The 26,730-nt window shown below is 43.6% G+C and overlaps 2 protein-coding genes across 7 annotated transcripts; one reads left to right on the plus strand and one right to left on the minus strand.

The window, feature by feature from the left end:
- Positions 1-4,145: 4,145 nt before the first annotated feature.
- Positions 4,146-15,554, minus strand: MFAP3 (microfibril associated protein 3). Of its 3 annotated transcripts, none has more exons than XM_064671986.1 (3): positions 15,531-15,554; positions 9,539-9,998; positions 4,146-8,176 (listed from the first exon to the last, which is right to left on the minus strand). In XM_064671986.1, the coding sequence occupies exons 2-3, from the start codon at positions 9,813-9,815 to the stop codon at positions 7,431-7,433; spliced, it is 1,023 nt and encodes a 340-aa protein (XP_064528056.1). In that variant the 5' UTR covers positions 9,816-9,998; positions 15,531-15,554; the 3' UTR covers positions 4,146-7,430. The 3 variants fall into 3 exon arrangements, with proteins under 3 accessions (XP_064528056.1, XP_064528053.1, XP_064528054.1); XM_064671983.1 differs by lacking the exon at positions 15,531-15,554 and adding an exon at positions 14,664-14,749; XM_064671984.1 differs by lacking the exon at positions 15,531-15,554 and adding an exon at positions 14,474-14,567.
- FAM114A2 (family with sequence similarity 114 member A2) lies at positions 14,416-25,625 on the plus strand. Of its 4 annotated transcripts, none has more exons than XM_064671979.1 (14): positions 14,416-14,812; positions 15,958-16,169; positions 16,378-16,474; positions 16,916-17,011; positions 17,295-17,392; positions 18,350-18,484; positions 18,643-18,801; positions 19,432-19,555; positions 20,556-20,635; positions 21,333-21,461; positions 21,681-21,820; positions 22,565-22,637; positions 23,199-23,252; positions 23,987-25,625. In XM_064671979.1, exons 1-14 carry the CDS (start codon positions 14,431-14,433, stop codon positions 24,083-24,085), a joined length of 1,878 nt encoding a protein of 625 aa, XP_064528049.1. In that variant the 5' UTR covers positions 14,416-14,430; the 3' UTR covers positions 24,086-25,625. The 4 variants fall into 4 exon arrangements, with proteins under 4 accessions (XP_064528049.1, XP_064528050.1, XP_064528052.1 ...); XM_064671982.1 differs by lacking the exon at positions 14,416-14,812 and adding an exon at positions 14,897-14,916; XM_064671981.1 differs by lacking the exon at positions 14,416-14,812 and adding an exon at positions 15,816-15,834.
- Positions 25,626-26,730: the final 1,105 nt, after the last annotated feature.

The following is a 26,730-nucleotide window of genomic DNA, read 5'->3' on the forward strand; positions in this document are numbered from 1 at the left end:
GGGATTCCCTGCTTTCAGTTAACAGCTATGGAGCTGGAGCAAGGAGCAGGGCAATAGTGCTTTGCAAAACACTGTAGGAAGAAGTACACAGACATTGAATTTGTCTCTGCTTGAGCTTCTAGACCTGTTTATGCCATCTTTAGACAACACCATTAAATATTACAGGTGTTATAAAGTTTTCCCAGGAAATACTTTGATGAGCAGAAGTCCCTGATGAGATAACAACCAGTAACTTAACTTCCTCCAGCCAGGTGCATCCTGACAGAAACTCCCCTTTCCCTTATTTCTTCTCCCTCACAAGGCTTTGATGAGGTCCTGACAGCAGGCATCACAACCCTTAAGATCTGAGGTATGAAGTTCAGGGTTCTTTCAGAAATACAAGGCTGCAAGAGTCGTGGTGGGGACGAAGGAAGGGGAGGAAGGTGCAAGGACTGCCCTGCTGCAGAGCCACTGACCTTCACCTGCCTGCGAGGTCCACAGCTCAGGTCTCTGATGGCCATGGATCCCGAGCATATATTCAAAACCTCTCTTGCTTTGTCATGACTCTGGCACCCCTCCTTTCCTCTGTCTTCAGATGTTGTCTCTTTTCTCATCTTACCTTTGTGTAGTGTCACGTTGGCAGCAGGGACAGGCAGCAGCCTTCCTTCCTTTGTAACACAAGAGACACTGAGCACTGAGTCTGTGCTGATACCGTATCCATGCAACCTGTGTTTCAAGGATTGTGTTTGCTTTATTTCTGTGGATTAAAAAAAAAACCAAAAACCAAACCCAGTAAGAAAACAGCCTTACTAAAAAGTGTTCTAGCAGTTAATTGGTTTCAACATTGCAAGGGCCGCTGCCCAGCAGCTAAAAATCATGTTTGAATGGTGAATTAAGTCAGCCAAGCAATAAATCTGAGCAACAGAACAGTCCCTTTAGCTCAGAGAAGTTCTCTTTCCCAAAAACACTGAGAAATGGCTTTTTCTGAGAGCCCACGAGGTCATCAAATTAATAAAGCATTTCAAGTAATCTGTGGAAGTGAAGTGACACCCTGCTGCAAGAGATTTGCTGTTAAAGCCAGCTCTCTATAACGGATTGTGATGCATATAGGATTTCCAAAGCAAACCTGTCCTCTAATTTAGGACAGTTGTCCAAACTCCTTCATGTCTGTTCTGGTCTACTGTCTTCCTCCCTAGTCATTATTTAGGAGAGTTAAGCTTGAGAAAACCTCACAGAAGGTGAAAAAAAAACCAAAGAAAACTTGGGATTCTCCCATTGATCAGACGAGATACTCTGAGATACTCTTAATATTTCCATGCAGGGAAGGGAAGACACCAAGGAGGGAAAGTAAGTGAAATCCTGAAAATATCTTCAGATAATGGTGAAACAGGCTCGTGTGCTTTGCAGGGTCTGTTTTCCACCCCCTACCAGATATAAATACAAAGCAATCACCCAAAATACTGGAGTTACCCATTTGACATGAAGAGGGGCAGGGACTGCTGGCTGCCAGCACTGGTGTCAGGGGCATTTCCATGACCCAGCACAGTTAGACAACAAGAAGGTCCAATGCCCAAGAAGCAACATTCAGACATTCAGGCATCAAATAAACAAAATGAATTCTGCAGGCTTTGCCTGAGCACAGAATGACCTATTCAGGCACAGCAGGCACATAAGGTCAAGTATGGTCCCTGCTTTATGCCACCTTCCAGTTTCTTTCATGCATCTCTGCCAGTGGCTGTTTTTAAGACAGAACAGACATCTATGGCTGAGAGCACGTCCTGGGTGGCTTCTCATGCTTCCTTCATACCCAGAGCTGTTCTCAGTGTCCTGATCTTTAAAGGAAGAGAAAGTAGCATGGGACAAAATTTTCACTTTCAGCTCTTGCAAGATGGCCCATAACAAACCTTGCAGCAGAGCAGGGAGAAGGGAAGGAAAGGCAAGAACTGCAGCTAGCTATCTCCAACTCCTTCACTGGAAGTTTGTGTGATGGCAGCCTGTCCCTTAAACTTAAAGCTGAACATGTCCCCCCACTTTCCACTGAAATGCCTTTCTGCAAGCTTGTGTTACACTTGGAGCCATTTAATATGAAATATATATTTAATAACATGGTAGTACAAAGAGGCACCAAATAGGACAAACATAAAAAAGAGCTGGCAGTAGCCTCCGCAAAATTGTGTCCACTGGGTCCCTTCTTCACAAAATCCCAGCCCAGCTTTCATTTGCCTTTGATTTACTTAGTACAAACCTCTTGAGACAGTGTCCAGTGCATTTATACCCGCCATGATCACGGTGCTGAACCCCAAGGGGCGTGTTCATCCCTCTCCAGCGTCTGACCACGGCTGACATCCAAACCCAGCAGCACACACGACCGTGACTCCAGCCTCTGCAGGCTCATTGACATGCAACAGAGCCCCCAGATCCCATATGGAGCGTGGCTGCAGATGGATGGACATATGTGGATCCGTGTGCATCTCTGCTGATGGAAATGTCCCAGCGCAGCCGTAACGCTCGAGTGTGTGGTTTGCATTTGGGGCGAGAGAGAATTTTTCTCCCATTAAACAAATAAAACACGTTCTGAGCAACTTGGGATAAAGCCATTCTAATCCTTTTATCCTTTCCAAAGGAAAATGATTCCATATTCAGGGCACTGTGCAAACAATTAATTAGCCTAACGAAAATGAAAGGCCTAATTGCTCAGTATTATTACGCTCATTGGCATCCAGGCGTGACCAAAGAATAGGCATTGTCTTACCAGGGATAAAGCACAACTTTCCAGCTTTTGAGGCTTTTTTGATATTTGAACATCTAGCAGAACAATTTTTTTTTGAATGATGGTGCAATTCTCACTTCCACATGCAGAAAAGCTGGCAGTATTTGGAGACATCCGAATGAGCCGCTATACAATAAAAGGAGAGAGACCCAGCTGGTGTGAAATGACCTGGCTCAGTGAAAAGTCAATAAAGCTGTAACTTGCCTGAGCTGAATGACACCATGGTGTCTTCACTGTGTCTCCAGCTGGAGACTTGATGCACAAAAGTGCTGCAACATTAAGAAAAAATGTATTTTTTTAAGGAGTGCACCTAAAATTAAAGTACAATCATCCTTAATGCAGCTCCCTTTTCAGTGATCTGTTGTTACCAGATGGAAAAGTGCTTTAAGTGGATGCAGATGAATTTGTTCACTGTGGATAGGATCATGAGGGGTCAGGTTACAGGAGCTTTAAAAAACTGAACCTTTATCATTCATGTATCTCTCATAACAAGGAGACAGAAAGCAGATGCTGACTGAATATTGACCTAGCCTGAGGAGTATGGGCCCAATAATTCTTCCTTTAAGCAGCTGATTCTCATGGGAAAATCCCCAAGATTCAGCATTAATTACATTACCTGCCTTGTGCAGACACTGGCAACCAGAAACTATTCTTTAAAAACAATGTGGGTGAAATCTGCTCTCATTCACACTTGCACAGCCCCACTGACTGTGTTACAGAGGGTTTCTCTGTAACCCAGAGCAAGCTGGATTTTTGGTGTCTGGGGTGGGGGAATGCAGTTAAAACTTAACCAAGGGCACTTTGTGTTTCAAGCTGGCACTGAGCTGCAGGACATGCCCACACAGAAGACACAGAATGCCCACACAGAAGACATGCCCACACAGAAGACATGCAGTATCAGATGCTCATGTTGGAAATACAGCTTCCCAGTGTAACCAGTGGTGATAGGTGACCCCTGGGATCATCCCCTGGCAGAGTTTAATACTCTGAATTGATTGGAAAGAGATCAGGAACGCAAGCCTGGCCACCAAAATGCAGTGGGATGCCCCTTCCCATGTGAAAAAAGTAAGGGCAATACAGGTTTGTAGCTGAAAGTCACTGCACTTCACAGTGTGAAATCAAGAACACACAGACCTTCCTGAAACCATTTCATGTCTGTAAACTGTTCATTTATGCAGCTGGGAACAATTATTACAGATGTTGTTGGGGACTTGACACATAAAAAAATGACAGACACAAAGATGTCATAGCAGGAATGGTCCATCAGATGACTGAATATCCCAGCAACCTTTGTCAGGGATGACTAACAAACATTCTGCTGAGCTCCATACAGCTGCTACTTAGCCTTGGAGAGACAGGCACTCCTTACTTGTAAAACAGAAAATTCCACCCAAACAAGGTTTTTCTTTTTAATTTATTTTGAAAATCTACCAGTTCATTTTATGAAAGTATGAAAGCCTACGTAGTTACATTAAACAGTTACATTACAATCCAGGTAATACAAATAATCACTACACAGTTAGTTTTAGGTACTTTTAGATAACAAGTAGATTTGATGTTACTTAAAATAAAAGTAAGTCACAAAGAAGAGAAAAAAATAGCCTTGTGATTGTCAAAGACTTTAGTTTAAAGCAAGGAAACCACAGCAGACTTTCCTCATCCTACAAAAAGTTAAGAGAGAAACACTTTCAACGTTAATGTTAATTAGATTCATCAAAGAAATTTAAGTGCACATATCTACTCTCAGGATAACAAGAATAGTCCACAAGTTCTTTGGAAACCAGTGTCAAATTTCATTCTCTGGCAATCGCTTTTACTGTATAACATCACCATCGTCCTTGCTTCAGATGCATAAAAATCCTGTAAAATACACCAGAGCTCCAAATCTGCTCTAATTGAATTCAGTGGGAGTAGGATCAGTTCCTACATGCAGTAAGTACTCCTGATATACTGAAATCCTTACAAAACCTCTTTTCCAGGAATGAAATTAATTTAATGAACAAAATACTGTAATAACTGAGGAAAACTCTTTGCTTTGCTATCCAGCAATTGACACTGCAACTGCATTTCTGAGGACCTTTATGCACCTTTATTCCTCTCCAACAGCAACAGGACACACAAAGACACCAGGTAACTGTGCTTAGTAAGAACTTGAAGGTATGTAAAGTACAAAAATCAAAGAACGGATCAAATTAATCTAGAAACTGCTCTCCTGACACCCATCTGACACACCTCCAGTGTCATTCGGCTGCCACTTCTGATGAGACATCTGTCAGTCATAACTGCTTCTTAGGAAGCAGTTAAATGGACCCCACATTTTGTAGTGGCATCTCTCATGGTGTGTGTGTAGTTTGGGGCTAAATATGCAACGTGCCACTGCTGCGTATCATGCAACAGTTTCACAGAAGCAAAGAGCTGCTTATGGGAAATAAGGCAGGTGCAGGTACAATTCTGACGGCCTGTGGCACAAAGGAGACTGAAACAAGTCATTCTCTTGTAGCCTTCACATCTTTTGAGTAGGACATCCGAGAGGGTGCAAACCCCCAAATCTCCACCCACAAACAAACCTGCAACAAACCTGCAGAACTCATTGTAGTACAGAAGTCAAGCCAGTAGCATCTTAGCAGGGCTTCTGAGAGAACTAGGTATTTATCCACAGAGTATTTTTTAACACTGATCACCTTGAAGAACTTAAAGAAACCAGACAGGTTACACAAAACTATACAAACTTTTCACCTGGACATAAAGTGCCATCGAACTATGGAAGCAAAAAAGAAGTTACTGTTGAGGGCAGTAGCTACTCTAAGTGTCTACAGAAGGCTTTATTCCCCTGAAGCAGCTAAAGTTTGCTACAGTCTGGCAAATGGCACCAAGCTGGTGGGAATGCTACTATAACCAAGGCTACCAATTTCCTTCCTTCCTGACAAACACCACTCTTACTTGACAGGCCGAAGGCAACTAGGGTGCATTTACTGGTGGCTGACTGCAGGACTTTTCCCAGAAGGTAGTTTAAAATGGTAACAGATGCTGTCATTTCCCCCTCTCTGATATGATATGATAACTATAATTCGTTCAGAGCGTGAATAACCATAGATGGCCCCACCCTGCTATTACCACTCTGCCTGCTTGTTTTCTACCTCTACTCATGTAAATCTAATGTCAAATCCTCTTAAGAATCCTGAGCAGCCGTCCAGAATCACTTGTTCAACCGACATTTCTGTAATAATAAGGAAAGAAAAAAGAGTTGTGGGAAATTAAATGGTGCTCCTGTTGCCAAGTTGTTAAAATTATATGGCAATACGCTTCCAGTAGTTGTAAGAAATTAATTTGTGGAGTGCTTACAAGCTTTACATCTACTAAATCTCAACAGGATAGAAAATGCTATTTAAGTGATGCAACTTACAAATGTTAAGGAGGAAAAAAAAAACAGCACCAAAGAGTGAAAGAAGAAACTAGATTCTTGTGTGCACTCTGATTCCTGGAGGCTGGATCTCTACAGCTGAGGAAGCCACGTGGGAGATCCTCGGTGAAGTACTTGTGTGTGTACGTATGTCAGCACCGGCACCTCTCCCTTCTGCCACCCTCTTCAGTGGATAAGGCTGGGCTACACCCTGTAAACTCCACACCTGTAAACACGGGCTGGCAAACAGCTCAGCCAGTCCCTCCACCACCCCCTCTCTCTACCACTGTCTTCTGATGGTACTAGCCAGAGCAGAGCAAGTGTCACTACGTTTTACCTGCTTTATGATAATGCTCAGAAATTAAAATGCTCAGAAAGAAGTGCCTGAGACACCTGTCTATAGATGAACTTATTTATTAGTTATGCCACTATGTGATTACTGTCATTCATTTCTCACAACAATGTCAAATACAATATAAAACTTTGGATTTTTCTGTAGTGAGTGAAATCAGCAAAGTCAAAAGCCAGGCAGTGCTGGCAGTGCTGTTACTGCTCCATTCTGTGGGACAGAACCAGGGTAAGGCGCTTTGGCATCAGCACCAAGTTTAAGCAACAAGCTTCTAGAGTATGTACAAGTTTCCTGCAGATGCATGGAAAACTGAGACCCCCTCGTTGTTCTCTAAGCTGCTTTGAAACTACAGCAATTTGTTTAATCCAGCAGCAGACCCTGGTACTTTTCCTAAGTACAGTACATTTTGATAGCAACATAGAAGCACGGGACACAAAACAGATTTGTTCAAGCTCACCATGGTTGTGATGGGCTGCACGCACCAAGAGGCAACTCAAAAAGAGCACACAACTTGAATCACCAGGACAACACTGACTCAAAGGAATTTCGGCTCAACTTTGTGAAGAAAGAAAGAATTCACAAAGGAAAAGACCTTATTGCAAGTTGTACTGCTCAGCTTGGCCAGTTCTAACACAGATCAGAAGTATCAGAAGCTACCAAGGAGCCAAGGACAAAGAACTCCTGTTTTGCAGGAACTGTTTTAAGTATAGCAAGCCTGCTTTAAAAAGAAAAGCCCCCGCACAACGTTCCAAGTGGCCTCTTCTAACAGACTGAACTCGTTAGATCAACACTGAAAGGAAACACAGATTTCTGGCACCTTGCAATTTGGAAAACTGTTGTGCACGTGGGACTGAGGCAGCTTGTTTGCAGACCCCTTTCTCACAGTATCCTTGGGTCACCCCAGCTTCCTTCACCCCCTTGGATTGCTGGACTCAGCAGGTGCCTTCCTCAGAAGGCGCAAACTGGCAGCTGTCGTGGGAAACAGTGTCGATGCTCTGCACCTCGGACTGCGGGTGGATGGACACCTGCACGGCGATCTCCTGGCCCTGCTCGCTCATGGAACCGTCGTCGGAATCCCCGGCTGGGGAATCGCTGCGCTTCATCTCCGGGTCGATGGGGAATATCGCAGCCTGGGCACCGCAGCCTTGGGACTCCTTGTCCTCCTTGCCGACTTCATCGGGATCGTCGACTCGCACAGCCTCGAAGATCTCCTCCATGAACGCCCTGCAGTTGAGGATCAGAGGTGGGAGGGGAATGCTTCTGGCAAGCTCTTCGATGTACCGAGCAAACTCCATGGTCTTAAACTGAGTGACTTTGGCCAGCTCCAGGGTTTTGGCAGATGTAATGATAGGGATACGCTTGGCTATTTCAAAAGCCTTCTGAAGCTTCTCAGCCCCTTCTGTCCTGAAGAACTCATTGATCGCCTTCTCTGTCTTGCGGAGGTGGCTGCTCATCATGCACAGACGGGTTATGTTCAAAATGAGGGTGATGGCAAAGGCAACGAGGCACACAATCATGTAGTAGATACTCATGTCTCCTGAGGTGAAGATAACCCTCAGAGTGACTGTGTAATACAAGGTCTCCTGACGGTTAATGCCTGCACACGTGTACCGGCCCCGGTCAGCAAAGCTGACCTTTGTGATGTTAAGGGAATTATCAGCAATCCTCCACCGGTCACCTGGAGATTGGAAAGAAATAAACCAAGCTGATGAAACCAAAATCACAGGGTAAACTACACATGTGCTGTTTGCTTCATCAACTGGAGTCAAAGCTTGGCAGCTAAGCAGCCCACTTCTAGCGTAACACTAACAGTACACCAAGGACTGCAATGTCCTTTTCATGCTTGTGATACAGAAAGCCATAAGCCATTTACCAATCCTACTGCTTAATGGTAAATTATACTGCATGCTCCCTACACTGGATTTACTTCCTTCTCTCATCTGCACTCTCTAGTGTGCTTCTGGACTGCCAGCTCTTTCTGACAGGGAATCCAATTCTTAACTTGGGCTTCTTTTAAAAGACTGTCCTCCATAAAGCCTAATTTTCCGTACATTCAGAATCAAAAGTCAACTGACCCATGAAAAAGATCAGTCTGTAAATGGCTCTGCTGGCAAAAGAACCCAGGACTTTCCTGAGACATGGTTTTCTGCTGAGCATGCAGTGCTGACACACAAAACCCAAGTAAAAAGAAATCAATACGAGAAGCTTTATACAGCATTTGCTGTGCGTTTATAACTTAGGGGGAAAACTGTTTTCATAACTCATTCTTCTAATTACTCTACTTTGAACTATTTTCATAACTTATTCTTCTAATTACTCTACTTTGAACTAATCTCCAGATGGCATTATAACTACAAAAAGGTTACTGAATACTTAAGGCAGAAAGATGGCCTCCAACAAGTCCTATCAATTAGTTTGATGATCTTCATTAATACTAATAGAGAAAAACACATGCATCTCTAAAACACTTTTCTTAAATTAACAACTACAAGGACAGAACTCTAAGAGCTAATAGCTCAAAAAATATAGTCCCCCCTCAGTACAAAAGGGTTAAATAGCATGTATTGCATTGTTGGCCGTTACACGTTGAGTTACTTTCCACAGTCTCACTGGTGGTTAAACCAGAAAATAAATATACTAAGTTACCATGCTTTAAAATATCTTGTAATGAAATTAAAGCACTGACTGCCAGCTGGAAAAGGTCACAAGTTGTGGACAACTGTGTTTAATTCATGTGTTTGGAAAAATATAATCTAAACCAGAGCAATAATAAACAAAAACATCAGTTAGCGTCTGGTAAAATGCAAACTCATTTCTTCTGTATTGAATGATTCTGTGGGGCACCAAAGCAGGATGGATGGACTGGGACAGAAGAGCTCAGGTATAATTCACAAGTAAAGAGTTTTGTCTTTCTTTCTCCTTATCGCCCAAGTGTAAAAATGGGAGGATAGGAAGAAAAAATTATAATAAAGCCCCAGTGGTTTTCAGATACTGTATAAAAGGGGAATACTTAAGGACAGAAAACAGCAGGAAAACTCACCATCTTGCTGTTCAAGCAGGTGTCCCCTGGAGTTATACCAAAGGATATGTTCATACTGGCTGATGTTCAGTTTACATTCAATTAAAATACTGGTCCCCTCTTTGGCTATGATATCATGGTGTGCTGGAGAACTTATTAAAGCTTGAGACACTGCAGGAAGTGATGCATTGAAAGACCCAAAAGCAACTGTCCTGTTAAAAGCTACATTTTCCACTGTCAATCCAACTGAAAGATCAGCACTAACAGTCAAAATTAACAGGCAGTAGCTGAGCTTCATGGAAAGCTAGTGAAAATTCTTTTTTCATTTAATTTGGAGAAACGAGGTCATACGATATTAAGTTGTCTGTATTGCTCTGAGATAGGAGAGGAGGCTCTTGATTTGTTCTCTGATGGAAAAAGGTCTTGAATCTAAATGCACTTTCAAGACCATCAATATCTGAAGTGGAAACTGGAAGTCCGACTGAAAGGAAAAAAAGCAGTAAGTTTATTAATGACAGCACGGTTACAGCACATTCAAATTTCATTTCCAGTAAACAGATTTCGATTAGCATAATACAAACTGTCAGCTGAGAGGTTCCAAATCAGAGCTTTGCTCAGAACATAGTAATGAAACGAGGGTAATAAGGAATTAGCCCAACCTCCAGTCCACTAGATGTTCATCTTCCCAACCAAATAAATAATCTCAGGAACAATAATCATTAAGGGGAAAAAGGTTTTAAAAAAAGAACAAATTGTTCAGACAGCTTGAAATGCATAATTATCTTTAGAAGTGCTTTCTTAATAGAGGAAGAAAAGTGAGAAAGAGGATGTAATTTCTGCCTCCCTCCCCACCAATATCAAAGTGCTTTTAAGCCCTGGTTTTCTAAATCCAGTCTTTCATTTACAATCCAGAAAAAAGCCAGAGCACACACACACATCTGATTTTTAGCATTTATACATCTACTTACTTGATTTTAGAGGCACAATCAGTGTTAGATGTCTAAATACTACATAATATGCTTATAATTTCTTAGGAGAACTCTTGGCAGCTATAACACTACAGAGAGGAAGCCTCTTTCTGCCCGTCAGGATACTGATGTCTCAATATACTTCCTTTTTTGCAATCTCTCTTGCTCCTGCTGCATTTTCTAAGTCTGCTTCTTTTTATTCTTGTTTGTTTTACAATGAGCTCCTGTTGAAAATCTTTTACTTTATGATGCTATATCTCAGCAGTCTTCCTCATCTTCTCTACCCAAACTTCATAGCAAATTGAAAAATTGTTTTGTCTAGGGACAGATTATCTTCAAATTAATGCGCACATAAGATATTTTAAGACATTAGGATACAGCCTTTAATTTTATGTCTTTTGCACACAAGGATTTTCCTCTCTTACAAGACAGAATAAAATCAACTTGTAACAAAATGAGATGACACTGATAAAAGAAAATCTGTAATCAATTTTTCTGGCAGCTTGATTCAAGAAAACTTCGAATCCAATATGTGTTCCCTGAAGCTATAATTCCATCTAGACTGCTCCAGAGCCCTAAAAAAAAATTATGAAGTACAGAAGCCACAAGCCCAAATGTTATCCTAAAGAATATCTCACTTCATACCATTGACTGTGTGACTTCAAATTTATCAGCCTTTCTTCTACCAATAACAGATGCTGTAGAACTGAATTTCATAAATATCACAACAGAAAGGAACACATTTTCTTAATAAATAATGCAGACACTTCTCATCCTTCCAGAATCACTAGTTATCACTACCTAAACCACTTATGAAAAATAATGAAATATACATAAAGCCAGGTGATTTGTACTAATTGTCTTTTATCAGAGAAAATCCAGGCATATTCAAGAAGGGGAAATTCTGCTGATAAGATGCTATCCAGAGTAGGAATTTTTTTCAGTTAATTTGTCGAAGGTCAAACCAGATTCCAGACTTGACATCTGATGAGAAATGTGTTATCTGACCCATTTCCAATTCTGTTGCAGCTATTGCCAAAACCAGTTTAACAAAGAAGGCAAAGAAGACAGCTGTGTTCAACTCTCCTTCAAGCTTGACTAACCAACTCACCCACTGAATCCCGCAAGAGAAACTGGAAAACAGGCTCCCTACTTGTTTCTCTGTAAACAGAAATCCCTTCATCTGCCCTCTTATTTTTTTTTTAATCATTGGCTGCACTCTGTTTTCTATCATGCCTCTTGTCCTTTCATTTAAGATGAGACCAGTGCTGAGAACTCAATTATACCATTGTGCTGAAGAAGCTACTTTCCCACAGCTAAACAGTTAAAAACAGTACCAAGGGCTCTTTCATTCCTATTTTTCACCAACTACACTTTGGGGAAAGTGTTTACTGAGTCCTGCTGCCTCTAGAGAAGAGCATCTCATCCACAGCAATGGCACAGGTCTAAAAAGAACCCATAGTGAGGTTGCTCTTGATCAACAACTATTCCTCTGTTTGAAGGAGGGGTTTTAACCTTTCTTTTTTAGACCCCTTGTATTTTCAGACTGTTTTAGAGCCTTCAGAAGGCTGCTGACAACCGACCTGCATATTTTGGTAACCTTGTGCAGATTGCTTACAGGCAGGCTGTGGTCTGTGAGTGACTTGTGGACCACTGACATTTGAATTGCTGGAGCTGCTGTTTGAGAGTCTGTCACAGCTTGTGGTGGCAAGTGAGATGCTGCAGTCACAGATCTTGAGCTGACATCATCCCATGACCCAGCTGCCTTCAGCTAAAAATGCCACTGCACTTAATGGCTTCTGCATGCATCAGACCTGACTTCACAGCACCCGATGCAGTTACAACTTTGCAGTAAAGACAAACCCTCCTCTTCAACTTCAAATCATAGGCACACAATAACTCACAGTCTTCTAAAACAATAACCTCCCAACTGATATTTTAGATTTATTAGAGAATAATTCCAGTGCCTCCTGTACTTTGCCTGTGCTATTGAAATTTTAAATTATTAAATTTAAATTGTTAGATTTCCAAGTGTCTGTGATGCTCCTCCTGAAACGACATTAGGAATCTCACTCAATTATTTAACACAAGAAATACTCAGCAACATTTCCCCTCATAAGAATAATTATCTTCAGTAATTGCATATGCTCTCCACTATACTTGCACTGAGCCTGCATAATGTATAAACCATTGCTGGTGGGTCATTTAATTTTACTATTAAATTCTTCGAGGTCTGATTTATTAGAAATTGTTTGTCTTTTGGAAAAGCCATTATTGCTAAGCAGACAATGATCTCTCACTGCTGAGTGCTGGGAACAATAAAATGACTTGCAAAATCCATAATCTTCAACCACTGCACTTATGCAAAACAGCTGCTGGAGCTGATAAAGGACCCAAAAAGGATAAAGTGTGATCAGTGCCAACATCAAAATTCCTCAAGAAAGTGTTAAGCTCAAGCAAGATGAAATGTGGAGAATAGAAACTGGCTATTTTACAACTGAACCCGAAGCTGAGCTCAACATATTTAACCTTTATTAAACCATAAGTTGTGACAACAAATAGCAGTGGAAAGATAAAAATCTGTGATGCATGAGCTTGTATGAGTCATCCTTGGCTCTTACCCTGAAGAAGGGTATTCGTGTTTAACTTAGAGCACTCTAAGTAGTCCCACTGAGGTCAGTGGAAGTACTGGTAGTACTTAAAATTACACACATTTATATGGCACTGCAAAATTGGGGCCCAAGAGGTTGCGAGTTATATGGCTTTACATTCACTCCTTATAACATCATTCCATACCTGGAGTAACGTGGAGCAATAAACTGAGACACACCTGACAGAGCACAGGCTGCTCTGACTGACCGACACTTCTGGCACACGATGTGGAAACGAGTTTTGGCACTTACAGCAAGCTAATTGGTAATAGTGCACGTAGATGGATCCAAATGGATCGCTCCAACACGGAGCACACCTTCCTGCTTGCAGCGTGATGTCTTGCAGAAATACTATTTGCATGGCCCCTCTGACCCTCTGTCAAACCAGGGAGATGCATTTGGCAGAGCCCTGCACATAATAACTCCTGGGAAGTTTATGAAAATAGACAGCATGGTCTTGACAAAAGCCATTCTGGGTGCTCCCATTGCAGGAGAGGGCACAGGGAGGGGTCACCCTCTGCTGGCGCCAGCCAAGGCTCTGCAGGGGAAAAGCAGCACCCACAGCTCAAAATCCAACCCAAGGAGCGAATCCACACGAGACCAGGGCCAGCCTCGCACTTGATGGGATGTGGTGTTTCCCTGTGTGTGTCTCTTGGCTGCCTGACCCCTGTCACGGGGGTGACTCGCCGTGGACGCGGCACTGGCTGTGCACCAAAATAGTTTTTTTTTTCTGCTCCGTCAACTAAAAACGATCGGGCACCAAATCCTACTGAACAGAAACCCGTCCCCGCAGCCCAGCCCTGCATGTTCCAAGTTCGCTTGTGGAAAATCCCTGCCCCTGCTGGGCCGCTGGAGGCAGCGGGACACCCACCCAGACTGCGGCCGTGGGCACCGGGACACACAGGCGTGACGTCACACACACTGACATCACAGACTGACGTCACCGGGGCACGACATCACGCCAGAAACACGGAATATCCTGAGCTGGAAGGGACCCTCAAGGACCATCGAGCCCGTCCCTTAGCCCTGCACAGGACACCCCAACAACACCCTGTGCCTGAGCGTGTTGTCCGAATGCTCCCTGAGCTCTGCCAGATGGCAGAGAGGCCGTGACCTGGGGCCTAGGGAGCCAATTCAGTGCCCGACCACCCCCTGGGGGAAGAACCTCTTTCCAGTATCCGCCTGAACCTCCCCTGACACAACTTCAGCCCATTCCCTCGGGTCTTGTCAGCGCTCACACAGCAGAGATCGGTGCTGCCCCTCCTCGTCCCCTCACAAGGAAGTTGTAACTGCCATGAGGTCTCCCCTCAGCCTCCTCTTCTCCAGGCTGAACTCACCAAGTGCCCTCAGCCGCTCCTCCTGTGCCTTCTCTCAAGGCCCTTCACCACCTTCGTTACTCTCCAAACCCGCCCCTATTCCCACCCCGCCGCTCCATTTCCACGCCAAAACAGCGCGTCGGGACCCGGGCCCGCCACCTCCCCGCCCCCACCCCGGCCCGGGGAGCCCCGGCGGCCCCGCCGCTCTCACCGGGACGAGGTGCCGGGCCCGGCCCGTCCCGCAGCTCCCCGGCCCCGCCGACCGGACGCGCTTCCCCCGCGCCGGAGCCGCTTCCGGGGCAGCGCCGGGGCCGCTCCGCGCCGGCCTCGCTGGTCACGGTCCGCCCGGAGCCGCCGAGGGTGAGGGGGCGGCACGGGGCGATCGAGGGGCTCTCCGTGCGCCTCCACGGGCGGGGGCGTTCGCGGGCCCCCTGTGGGGCCGGCGGTACCATGGGGGGCTGGAGGCATCTGGGGCAAGAATTCCACGGGGGCACTTGGGGGAACCTGGGAGTGACACGTGGGTCGGCCCCGTAGGGGGGTCATGGGGCTTTGGGGGTGTCCCGGGGAAGCGGAGGCACAGGGAGACCCCCAGAGATGAGACAGGGGGCGCAGGGGCTGCCCCGGGGGGGTGACCCTGGTGCCGTGGAACCCGGGCCCCGGGGGTCGCAGCGGGGCCCCGGTGACCGCTGTGGAGGGTCCTGGACAGGTGTGGGGGGTCCCCAGCCCGCACCCGGAGCCGCCCTTCCCGCAGGGCTGTCCCTGCCCTTCGCTTGAAGCCATCGCACCCCCCGTGTTCCCGGACTGATTCAGGGGGTAACAGCCGGTGTGGTACCGGGGGGCTCGGCCGGGCCCTGCCTGCGGGTCTCCTCCTCCGGAGCTGGTGAGGTGCTGCCGGAGAAGCCCGGAGGAGGGACAGGTCGGCCCGGGAGCAGCGTGGCAGCCCCGCTATCGTGGGCTGCCCATCCCCGATGTGCGATGTCAGGGTGGCACCTGGAGCGCATTTCAGGTTCTGGGGGCGTTAATGCCCTGGCAAAACTCAGACCCAAATACAGAAGTGACCCAGTCACTGCCTCCCTACCTGCTCAGCTCTCTGACAGCTGTCCCCATTTATAACCTACACTCCTCAAAGCAGCCGTTCCAAGCAGTTTGTTTTCGCTTTTATTTTGGTGGAGCAAGTCATGGATTTACATTATCTGAGGACCTTTTGTACCTTCATTTGTTTTTCAGAGTTAGCAACCTGTTTTTTTTCCTGCAGAGAGGGCGTGTCAGTTAGATAAAACCACGTGTTCCTGTGGGACTTTAAACTTCCAAGTATGACATTTCTTATAGCCAGATGTAATTTGGTGTACACACTTGCCTAAAAACATAATCCGTGCAAGTGGGTATGTGTAGCAACATTGTTGTGTTTAATTATTTAAAACACAAATTTTATGCTGTTGAACTAGTGTCAAAATGTACAAGGGAGTAATTTTTTAATCTGCTTTGCTTCCTATGGATGTTCTTAGTCATGTCTGAGAAAGGCAGTGGTGAAAATCTGAAAGAAGAAACCTCTCATGAGGAAGAAAATGAACAGAAAGCAGAGGAACTTGGCTGCTCTGAGAGCAGTGAAGAGAGGGAGAAAGAGCTTGAGCCTGTGCCTGTGACTCGGAAAAGACCTGAGCCCAAGCCTCCAAGCCAGCCTGATGCCACAGAAAAGCCCACAGCTGAAACCACCAAGGTATGTTCCTGTGCTTGCTCGGAATAATGTGACTTCATGTCCTTGAGCACTGGAGAATTCTGAGCATAAGCCCCACTCCTCTCTGCAAATTCATATTTGCTGTTTCTCTGAAAAGAAAAAGCTGCACAAAAGTCACACGTCATAGACTGCTTTTGCTCCTCTCCTCACCGTGATACCTGCATCACTCTTCTGTTTGTCTTCATTAAAGGTCTCAGATTCTCCTGCAGTTCAGACAGGGTGGGGCTACTGGGGAAGTTGGGGGAAATCTCTCCTGTCAACTGCATCTGCTACTGTAGCTACTGTAGGTAAGGCTCTTGCTGGTGTTTGATAAATATTTTAATCATGTTTTGTGTCTCAAGCTAGTGCTTTAGAGCTTGTTTCCAGAGAAGGGGATTTCAGTTATAGCAGCCATTATTGGAAAAATGTCAAGAGAATTGTTCGAGTAATGGGGAAGGTTTGTACCAAAAGGTACAGTGAGATTAAGGAGATATTCACAGCCAAAATTACTTTCAAGTTTTTAAGGCATTTGTGTAATTTTCACCTGGTATTTTAAACTGGTATTCAGCCAGTATTTACAACTTGATTTAAAAGCTAAGATAAAACCTTGGTTCATTACATTGGTAGGCAAGCTGGATAGGAGGTGGTTTTAGTGCTGAGTAAACTGTTTTGAACAGGAGGAATCCAGAATAATAAAAAAGAATATGCAGCTCTAATCCTGCTTCTGTTCTGAATTCTGTCTTCTCTAGGTCAGGGTATTTCAAATGTCATAGAAAAAGCAGAAACAACCCTTGGGATCCCCAGTCCTAGTGAAATCTCTTCAGAGTCTGGAAATACTACAAGAGGTCAGTTTTTATTGCATAAGAACAACTCTGAAATATTTTTCATAACAGAATCAGCCCCCAAATAACCCCACCTTACTTTGCGCCTTGCATATTGAGATCAATAATAAGTTAAAATAATAATTTATTGCTTAGTTGTGTTACCTCTGAGAAGTAGTTAGGAAAATAATCCTAATTGTAGACCTGCTCCTGGCTGACAGTTTGTGTCTGTTGATTTTCCCCACTCTACAGCTGACAGGATCTTTTTTTGGAAGTGAGGAAGCTAATTTTCTGCCTTCTAATGCAGGAAGTGAGAATCCTGGTGCAGCTGATGATGGCAGCTCCTTTCCTATTGCTGGGGCTCTTGAAGTTTTATCAACCATCTCTACTGCTGTCCAAAGCACAGTAAGTGAGTTGGGAATGTGGGAGGAAATGGGTTTAAGAGAGCTTTGGGGTTTTGACCTTTCATCTGAACTACTGTGAGAGGAAACTAATTTTGACATTTGTGGGATGAATGGTGAGAAAGTGTTCCAACCTTCAGACAACCTTTATCCTGCACCTTGCTTCTAATTGACACCTAATGTGTAAGATATATTGAATTTTGATAGTTCTGTATTAAATGTTGATACATAACAACAAAAGCTAATGGTGGACTGTGCAGAGATGCATTTCCATGTGTTTCACCTCTGCATCTCTGGACTCTGTCATCTCTGCTCCCTTTAGAGTATTCAGGTAAATGCAGGGTCAGACTCATTCCTGGAATAGTTCCACTGATTTCCAGAGAACTGTCTACAGATGAAATTCATTCTCCTCTTCAAAAACCTTTGTGAAACTAGCCCAATTTGCTTGGAAATCAGCTTGCTCCTGTGACCATGAGAAATGCACTTCAAAGGAAGCCATTACCCTTAGAAACTGCTTTTGTGATCTGCTGTCTTGTCAATTTGCCCGTGAATCTGAAAGAGCTGCAGATGGAAAGCTTGTTTCTTCTTTTAAGGCTTGAACAAAAGTTAGCAACCAAAATCCACAGGTCTAGTGTTTTCTCACTGGAAGGATGAGAACTAAATAATTTAATGTGCCGAGAACCAGCTTGTTCACAAACTAAAAATGTATTTCCCACCAGATTGCTGCAGCTGTCTGGGTGCTGTAATAAACTGTTGGATGATAATATGTTGTGGCTCTTTCTATGTCCTTCTGCTCTCTTTGTGATTATTAGGGTTGAATTTTAGGGTGACAAGGACCCTCTTGGCTTTTATGTGAGTGTCCGGCATCACATCATTGATATAAATCCCCCAGTTAAATTTCTTCCCCTGTGTAGTCTTCTGCAAGTTTTACGTGCTGTCTTTATCCAAATCTGATTCCTAGGGAAAAACTGTTATTAGTGGAGGTCTGGATGCCTTGGAATTCATCGGGAAAAAGACAATGGATGTAATAGCTGAGGGAGACCCTGGATTCAAAAAAACAAAGGGCCTAATAAACAGAACCTCTACGTTATCTCAGGTATGGCAGTTCCCCATCAGTTGGTTTCTCTCATTTCCTCTCCCTTCTTTTGCGGTCCTGTCATTAAGCAACCATATCAACTACTGAACTAAAAGCCTTTTCCTCCTGTATTCTGTATCTTCTGACACTGTCATGAGGCCTCTGCTTTTCTTTTTCAGGTCTTACGAGAGGCAAAGGAGAAAGAAGAGCAGCAGACAGCTACCGAGGTTACCATGGCTACGGAGAAGAAAGCCCATTATGGGTTACTGTTTGATGAGTTTCAGGGTCTTTCGCATCTGGAGGCCTTAGAGATGCTTTCCAGAGAGAGTGAATCAAAGGTAATGGCCTTGAGCATTTTGCTTTCTATTTTGAGCTCAGCTGAGCAGGCAAAAAAAAAAAGAAAAAAGATTAGAAATATATGTATATATATGTAAAATCAAGTGCTCAGAACTTGCTATAAAATGGTGATTACACAGCTTCACTTGGACCTCTGCATTAGTATCTGATGTTTACCTTGGGAGCAGTTTGTCCTGTCCTCAGCTCCTAATGCAATTCCCTTTACCCAGCCAGCCTCAGGTCCTGCATGTCTTCAATAACTTTTCACAAATTACTCTCCTCACACCCACTTGTTTGCTGCCTTGGTCTGGAGAAGAGGAGAGTGTTGTAAGCACGGCAGAGATTGTCCTCTCTGTCTTGAGACAAGGAGGAGGGCACATGAGCATGCAATTTCAGAAGTCATTCACTTTTTTTTTTTATGAAAGAAATTTGAGTAACTCCTTAAGAATCTGTTATTGCCTATCAGGGCTTCACAAATAGGTCTTTTTTCCTTTCCTCCTTTTTGTAGGAACATACCCTTTTCTCATTACCATCAATCTGTCATGCTTTTACATGCAGTGTAAACTAGTGCTGCATTGTCTGTCCTACTGGATGGATTTATGATTCTCTTTGCCTGTGCTGCCCCTAATTAGGTGAAATCGGTTCTAAATGCCCTCTCTGGAGAGGAGTTGGACACACTGAAGGAGGAAATGGAACAACTCAAAGAAGCATTTTCTTTACCTGAATTCTTTGAAGAAGAAGAGGAAGAAAAGAAGGGTAAGAGAGTCCCAGGTTCTGGGAGGAGAGAAGCTGGTTCTCACTGAAGTTCTCAGTGCAGAGCCAACCGGACCTGATCACTGGCAGTGGGCATGATGCCAAAGTTAAGTTATTCTTTAGCTGGATGCTTAATCCTAAAGCCATCTGTGGCCAGGGGCATGACAGGTAGCAACACCCTTCGTTTCTGGAAAGCTGCTGTGCAGTCATTCTGTACCAAAAGGTACAGTAATTCTGTAGCAGGAACGATTTCTTGCCAGAGCAGGATTGGAGTTGTTTGACTCCTGGACAGTTCATACTGACCCTGAGCCAAGAGGCAAATTCAAAGAGATGCTGAGTTTCCTTGACCAGGAGGGAAAGACTGTGAATAGAATTGTCCAACCTGTGGGAAAGCAAAAAGCCTTTTTATTTGTTTTTTAAATGAGAGTTAGCACACAGACCAAAAGACTCAGAGGTGCCTTCACACACAAGAGCTCTGATTCTTGAGGATTACATGGATTTAAATGTAAATTTCTTGCATTGCTTTTACCTAAATGCTCATCAGGGAGGGCTTACACACCTGCACTTGCTATCGTTCAACATTTAATGTATCCTTTATATTTGCACATAATGGATCTCACATCTGCTGTGCCATATATAATAGGAGAACCATAGGCTCTAAGTGATATTTCAGACTCTCCAAGGTGATGTGCAAGTTAGTGTGTTATAAAAGGCTGCCTGTAGAAAACTAAAAAATAAAAAAATGGAGTTACCTTAGCTACAAAACCAGAATTGAGAAGGCAAAAGCTAACCTTCAGGCACTGATGTCTCCACCTTTGCAGAACTTACCTTAGAAATTGTATTTGAAAAGACTGGCTTTGATGCATTTTTGCCTGAGGTGATGATTCAAAGAGAAATAAAGGAAACAGTTGACAGACTTGTGCAGAACTAGTTGTGCATTGAAGTTCTGCTTATTCCTGAATCTGTCGTTTGTGTGGATTCTTTAACCTTTCTTGTCCTTTAGGAGATGAGGAGTTCACAAAAGAAGTTACAGAGTTGTTTACAGAATTGCACATCTCCTCTAAGCCAGACAAACTGATAATGGTGAGTTATTTCCCATCTTTTAAAAGCTGAAGAGATTCCCCACAGGAACTGCTTTGCTTGTGAAAATACCAAGTGCGTGAAAACAAGACATGTTTTAGATCCTTTGACAATGGTAGGCAAAGGAGATGGGCCTTTTCCTTTAACTTTATAGAACAAAGTCCTAGTCTGTCATGTCTTTGGCTCTGAGTCAGTAGACACCAGCATGTCTTTGCCCTGTCACTGGGCACTTGTGGGTGGTGGCAAAGATAACCAGGAGCAGCAGCCTTCAGCCACCACAGTGAAATAACCTGCAGTCATGAGCTGAAGCCCTCCTCTTGGTACAAAGCACCTGGGTTTACCATGTTCAGGAGAGGAAGAATCACCTTTCTTGTCTTCATTTCACTACCCTTCAGATCCACCAAGTGGCAGCAGCATTCTGCAGACATGTTTTTAAAGCACCTCTGATAGCCTGGTCTTGCTGGTAAACTCCAGCACCTGGTGCTAGAGAAATAACTGCCCTCAACTACATCAGCCAACTCTCTACAAAGTCCTGAAGGCACTTTGTAGATCATCTGGGGGATCATTCGTCCTGGTTCTTCTCACAAGCTCAGGAGTTGTAGATTCTTCTTTCCTATAGAGAGATCTAATATTCTATGTCTTTTGATGTTCAGGGAGGCTTCATTCTAGTCATTAAATACTGTGGCACATCTTCATACAGGTGAGGACATCTGCTCATGAATGGATAGCACAATTCAACAGTAGTCTTCCTAAAGAAGAAAAAGAGAATGAAGAAAACCAAGAAACAGAACCCAGAGATGATGACCGGGATGCTAAAAAATCAGTAGAGGTAACTGAGTAAGGAAGGAAGAGAATATCTGACTGCAGAGTGTTTATCTGGCTGCTGAGTTACAGTTGTGATTCCCAGAGTTTATGGGTTTCTATTTCTGTGCACATTCTGAGGTCTGAAAGGGCAGTGTAGTGATAGTATGTTGTGTGAATGACTTGTTTTAAATAATAAAAGCTGCTAGTTTTTGTATGGTATAGGGAATCTTTTTCCCTCTTGCAGGATATTCATGCATTTGCCATAAGAAGCCTGGCAGAACTGACAGCCTGCTCCATTGAAATGTTTCACAAAACTGCAGCTTTGTTTCTGTATGGTCAGAAACAGGAGGTGACAGCCACAGACAGAGCCAAGTCCCTCTCACAGTGAGTGCATCTCTTAGTAAATGTATAGCATATAATTACCTACTTACTGATTAAACTGTCTAATAACTCTTTGCAAATCCATGTAATGCAGGGCTCTTGAATTCTGCACAGGTGTTCAGATTTGTGAATTTGGCAGATTTGTGATGGGTGGCATCACAGTCTTCCATCAGAACTCGACTGTCCCTTTCCAGTTTAAAGACATTTCTTGATAAGAAGCAGTAAACCCTACCTGAAAGCTTTATGTAGTCAAGAAGAATGTTTGCCCTAAGCTTGTGCTAGTCAGTAGACAGACATTTAAAACATGACAAAGCAGTTGTATAAAAGTGATTCTTGATTCTCTCTTTGTTAATCATTTAGTATGCCAGATACATGAGCCTGTACAATTACTGCCCAGGAGATACTTGGCGTGTGTATGAAATATGCATCACTTTCTAATTCAGAAAATGACACTTGCCAGTTAAAAAAAAAAAAAAAAGGCAAGTTAGTACTGTTCCTTCCAGGATGGATGTGTCTGTCCTCTAAATGCTGCTTCAGTTCTTCAGCTTTAATTATTTATTTCTCCTCTCTAATTTATTTGGGGAGCTTCTGAATCTTCATACACCGTTTATATGCTCTATGTCAGTTTTGGTTTAATTTAATTTTATAAGCATAGAAACAAGGCATTTATGTTTTAGAGGAACACTAAAAGAAAGTTCATCCTGAGGTCTGTATTTACTTCACAGTTTTCCCTCCCTTCTTCCACAGAATGACAATCATGCTGTGTAAAGAACTGTCAGCTTTCTCTAAAGAGTTTACAACATGCTTAACAACGGCAGGGGTAAGAGTTGCACCACAGTTCCTAGGAATGAGATGCGGTTGGTTGATTACAGCCTTGGGATCTTTGCCATGAAGAGCATTTTGTCTTTGCATGTTTACATGTGCAGTGTTTTTCCTGTGAACTGATTTTCTAGGCTGGTGTTCCCCAGATTGTGTGCTGAGCTTTTGAGTGTCTCCTGCTGCATCCAGGCTGGCACAGAGTGGGGGTGGGAGTCAGGGCTGGCAGTACTAAGGAGACAGAAGCAAATAAGTTTTGTGATCCTGTTGTGGATTTTCCAGAGCATTCAGGTGTTACTGAAGAGTATCATTATCTCTGAATTCTCCACTTTGTCCCCAGTGCATTTGAAGATGTGATGTGTGTATTCATACACGATCTGTGTTGGGCACATGCAGGTTACTGTGTCCTTATTTGCATGCTACAGGGCAGCTTAGCTTGTGGCTTAGCTTTGCTCTAGTCAAGGGAGCAGTGGTGATTTTAAACTTACTGAGGATTTAGCTTTATCTTGCTTGAAGAAATGTGATCAAATTTTCAATCAGGATAATATATGTCTGATCTCTGCAGGTCAAAGAGAAAGCAGATGTGCTTAATCCCTTAATCACTGGAGTGTTTTTGGAGGTCAGTTGTGCTAACGTTAAAACTTTAGGCTAATGGTTTAAAAATAGATATGCTGGTTCTTTCCACTTCAGTATCCTTATGCATGCCAAGTTCTCTAACCCAGGATCTAAAATTGTGCTTACCTGTCTAATAACTTGAAAGTTTTAATAAATGTCTAGATTTGCAGAGGAGATGAGTTACTCAGTGAAGAGTGAGCCTTATGTGGTGTCCGCTGACAGTTACCATGGGTCAGAAGACACATTGAATTCAGCAGTCTGGAGTTCTAGAATTTAAATGTCCAAAGTCAAACCTTAGACAAGTTCACAAATTGCCATGCAAGAGTCCCAACACTTCCTTGCCATTAAGTTGGTTCTCAATGTTTGCACAGCTCTGCAGTGTGGTAGGAAAGGAGTGTTTCGTGTTGGTGTGTCCTTTCTTCCTGCCACAGTGTGGTTATGCTTCACTTAGAAATAAACTCTATTCATCTGTTACTGAAAACAGTATCCTACATTTGGATTGCACCTGATCTTGTTTGGGAGTTTTTAAGCCAGTTGCTTTTTTTGCCTAATGGCATAAATCCCCTGCAAAACTTAATATTAAATTGGTTTCTGGAATAAAGCCTTTAAAATCCAGCAAGCACTAGGCTTCTGTTTCTTCTGTGCATTAATCAATGCTGTTTGAAATGAGTATGTGGTTAGTAAAGCTGATTGGCAGTGTAATTATTCATGTGTGTATTTTGATTTTTGTTTTCACAGGCTTCAAACAGTGCTTCCTATATCCAAGATGCCTTCCAGCTCTTGCTGCCTGTACTGCAGATCTCTCTTATCGAGGCTAGAACGGAACTATCACAGTAATAAAAATCCTTCTAATTAAGAACTTTTTGACCTTCCCACTTCGTAGTTTCCATGCTGGAGAATGATGTAATGGCTCTTATTAAAGGGAAAAAGATGAACTCTGTTCGCTGCTGCAAGAATGGTGATTAAGTGCAGTCTGGCAGTGACAGCTCTTACAGCACACTGGGAGATGTGATTAGCATAGTCCAGGCTGGTGGACAACGTGACAGACTTAAAGTGCAGATTGCTTCTCTGTTTTCATGGACTGTCTGTATCTTTGCACTGGAACCTCTCTGCTGTATGTGTTAACAAGCTCTTTGTCTTCACAGTCCAGAGAGCTTCTCCAGTGCTGGAGAAAAGAGTAGCAGCTGGCTAGTTAGAGTTAGCTAAAATCACGGTGTGATTTTTAAGTCAGACATAATTAGGTTTCTGATAGCTCTGCGCTGGTGTTAAAGTGAATATTGGTTAGGAGGTGCAAGAAAAGGCAAATATATATGATTATGAACCTTGCAGCTCCTATGCTGGAAAGAATAGAGCAGAGAGGATTCCTAATCAAGCTGTTGTTGCTGAAGAGAAGCCCTGGCTTCCTGAAGATGTCTGTACTGACTCAGGGATGTGGCACAGAGACTCTCACCAGGGTACTGTTTCTCATTCTCTCACAGACTGCTTGCTTCAGCAAGAGCTGGGAAAATGCTGATCTGGCCCTCAGAATGCAGGTACTTGGCTTTATAGCAATAAATGAGAACTGGCTAAGAGGGTTTGATTTGTGTTTGGGCAATTTAATGAGAGAATTTAGCAGGAGGATTCCCCTTCTTCAGTGCAGCTTGACATGTCAGCCACAAACTGTTCACAAACTCACATACTGCTTTTCTTCTGTTTCTGTATAAAAACACTATAATGCAATGATCCTTCTTGGAAGGTATATTAAAGTAGGGAGAGAGGAAGCAATTTGGTTCTGTTGGTGGGAGTCCTAATTTGTCTCAGAAGCTGCTCCACATACGGTATCTGTTTCTTTGTGCTGTGCAAGTTCCCTGCTTTGTTCCTTTTTCCAATTTCTGTCTTTTGAGCCTACCAATGGGGAGGGAGCAGCCTCTGTTGGATTCACAGGAGCAGAAATGCACAGCTAAAATGGAATTTCAAGAAGTCCATAATAGCTAACCAGAGGTGACTGAGTGTCACACCTGCCTCTGCACTTGCTCATTGGGAACAATGATGCTCAAATCCCCTTTCGAAAATCCTGTGGGTTTTAGCAGGTCTTGCACATCTCTGCTATACTGAAGGCTTAGCATTCCTCTGCTCTATTTGTGCAGTAGAGAAATGGTTTTTATTATTAGAATACCTTTTGGCTGATCCTCTGATTTTATATATATGGAAAAAGCCTTGCCTTAGTCATGGTTAGACCGATCAGATCTCTAAAGAGAGAGGGGGTATTCGCTTCTGAAGGAAAACTGGACTTGAAAGGAGTGTGTCTGGGGTAAAAAAAATCTGCACTACAATAAACTCTGTATTTTTTTCTTCCTTTGGTTGATAGCATTATTAAATAAAGGATTTGTTTTGACAACTGTTTCAGTTTAAAGCTATCAAGGTAGCAGTGGGCATGAATGAAATGGAAGAACAGTGGGTTTTTTCTCAGCTCTGACTGTTTTTTGGGGCAGGGCTGGGGGCAGCTGTGGGGTCAGGACAGCTGGGGCTTTTTGCATGGCAGGGTATTGCCTCCTGGGAAAGAGGGCACCCACAGATGAACTCCCAGTTCCTGCATCAGTGCAAAATGGCAGCTTTGCTCCTGCCACAAAGCCAAAATTTACAGAAATGTCAGAAGAGAAGAAATAAAGGTAATGGGGTTTTTATGAAGCAGCAGCTGTTTTTCTTGCAGATAAAGTCTACTCACCTGCAGTGCGTTAGTGCAGAGTAGTTTAATAATTAAAGGAAATGAAGTGATTCTTCTTTTAAGATGCAGACAGTAATTCTTTCAGTCATGTACCCACCTGGATTTTGTTATAGCAGCCAATAATCAAGCATGCACCAGCTTCATTTGTGTGCCAGTGCAAAGGCTGCAATAGACAGCCAACAAAAACAGTTCCACAGTTGCTGAAACCTTCCTACCCAAAGGATTCATCAGAATTCAGCATCCAACTGTCTGGAGGTCTTACTGCTTGGCCTTGCCTTGCTCGTGAACCTAATGAGAGCTGACAGTAATTTGAGCACTTCTGGTAGTGTTTGGGGAGGTGAGAGGTGGCTGAGAATAGATAAGAGTCAGCTAAGATGCTGGCAGTGACTTGGAGGAGAAAAAAAAAAGCCTCCCACAATTATTTTTTTTCCTTGGGAGAGATTCTGTCATTGCAGCTGTAAAAGCTGCTTCCTGGCAGCTGCTGTGGAAAGGTTGAAAACATAAAAAAGGCTTGGTCTTGCCGATGGGCTTCGGGACGTGCTCCCAGTCCTTGCCCAACCACCTTCCCAGCGACTCATTTTCCATTATTAAAACATGAATGTTCAGTAGCAGCAGAACCTGTGACAGGATGAGCAGCTGTCCTTGTTTGGAAGAAGCAGCACCTATGTTGCCAATGGTGGCTGTGACCAAGGGGACAACTGTCCCAGGTCACCCACAGCACAAACTACATGGCCTGACTCAGAGGCAGGAAGGGGAGAGCTCTGGCATTTCCTTCTCA

This window comes from Pseudopipra pipra, chromosome 15 (assembly GCF_036250125.1).
Source record: "Pseudopipra pipra isolate bDixPip1 chromosome 15, bDixPip1.hap1, whole genome shotgun sequence".
Lineage (NCBI taxonomy): Eukaryota > Metazoa > Chordata > Aves > Passeriformes > Pipridae > Pseudopipra > Pseudopipra pipra.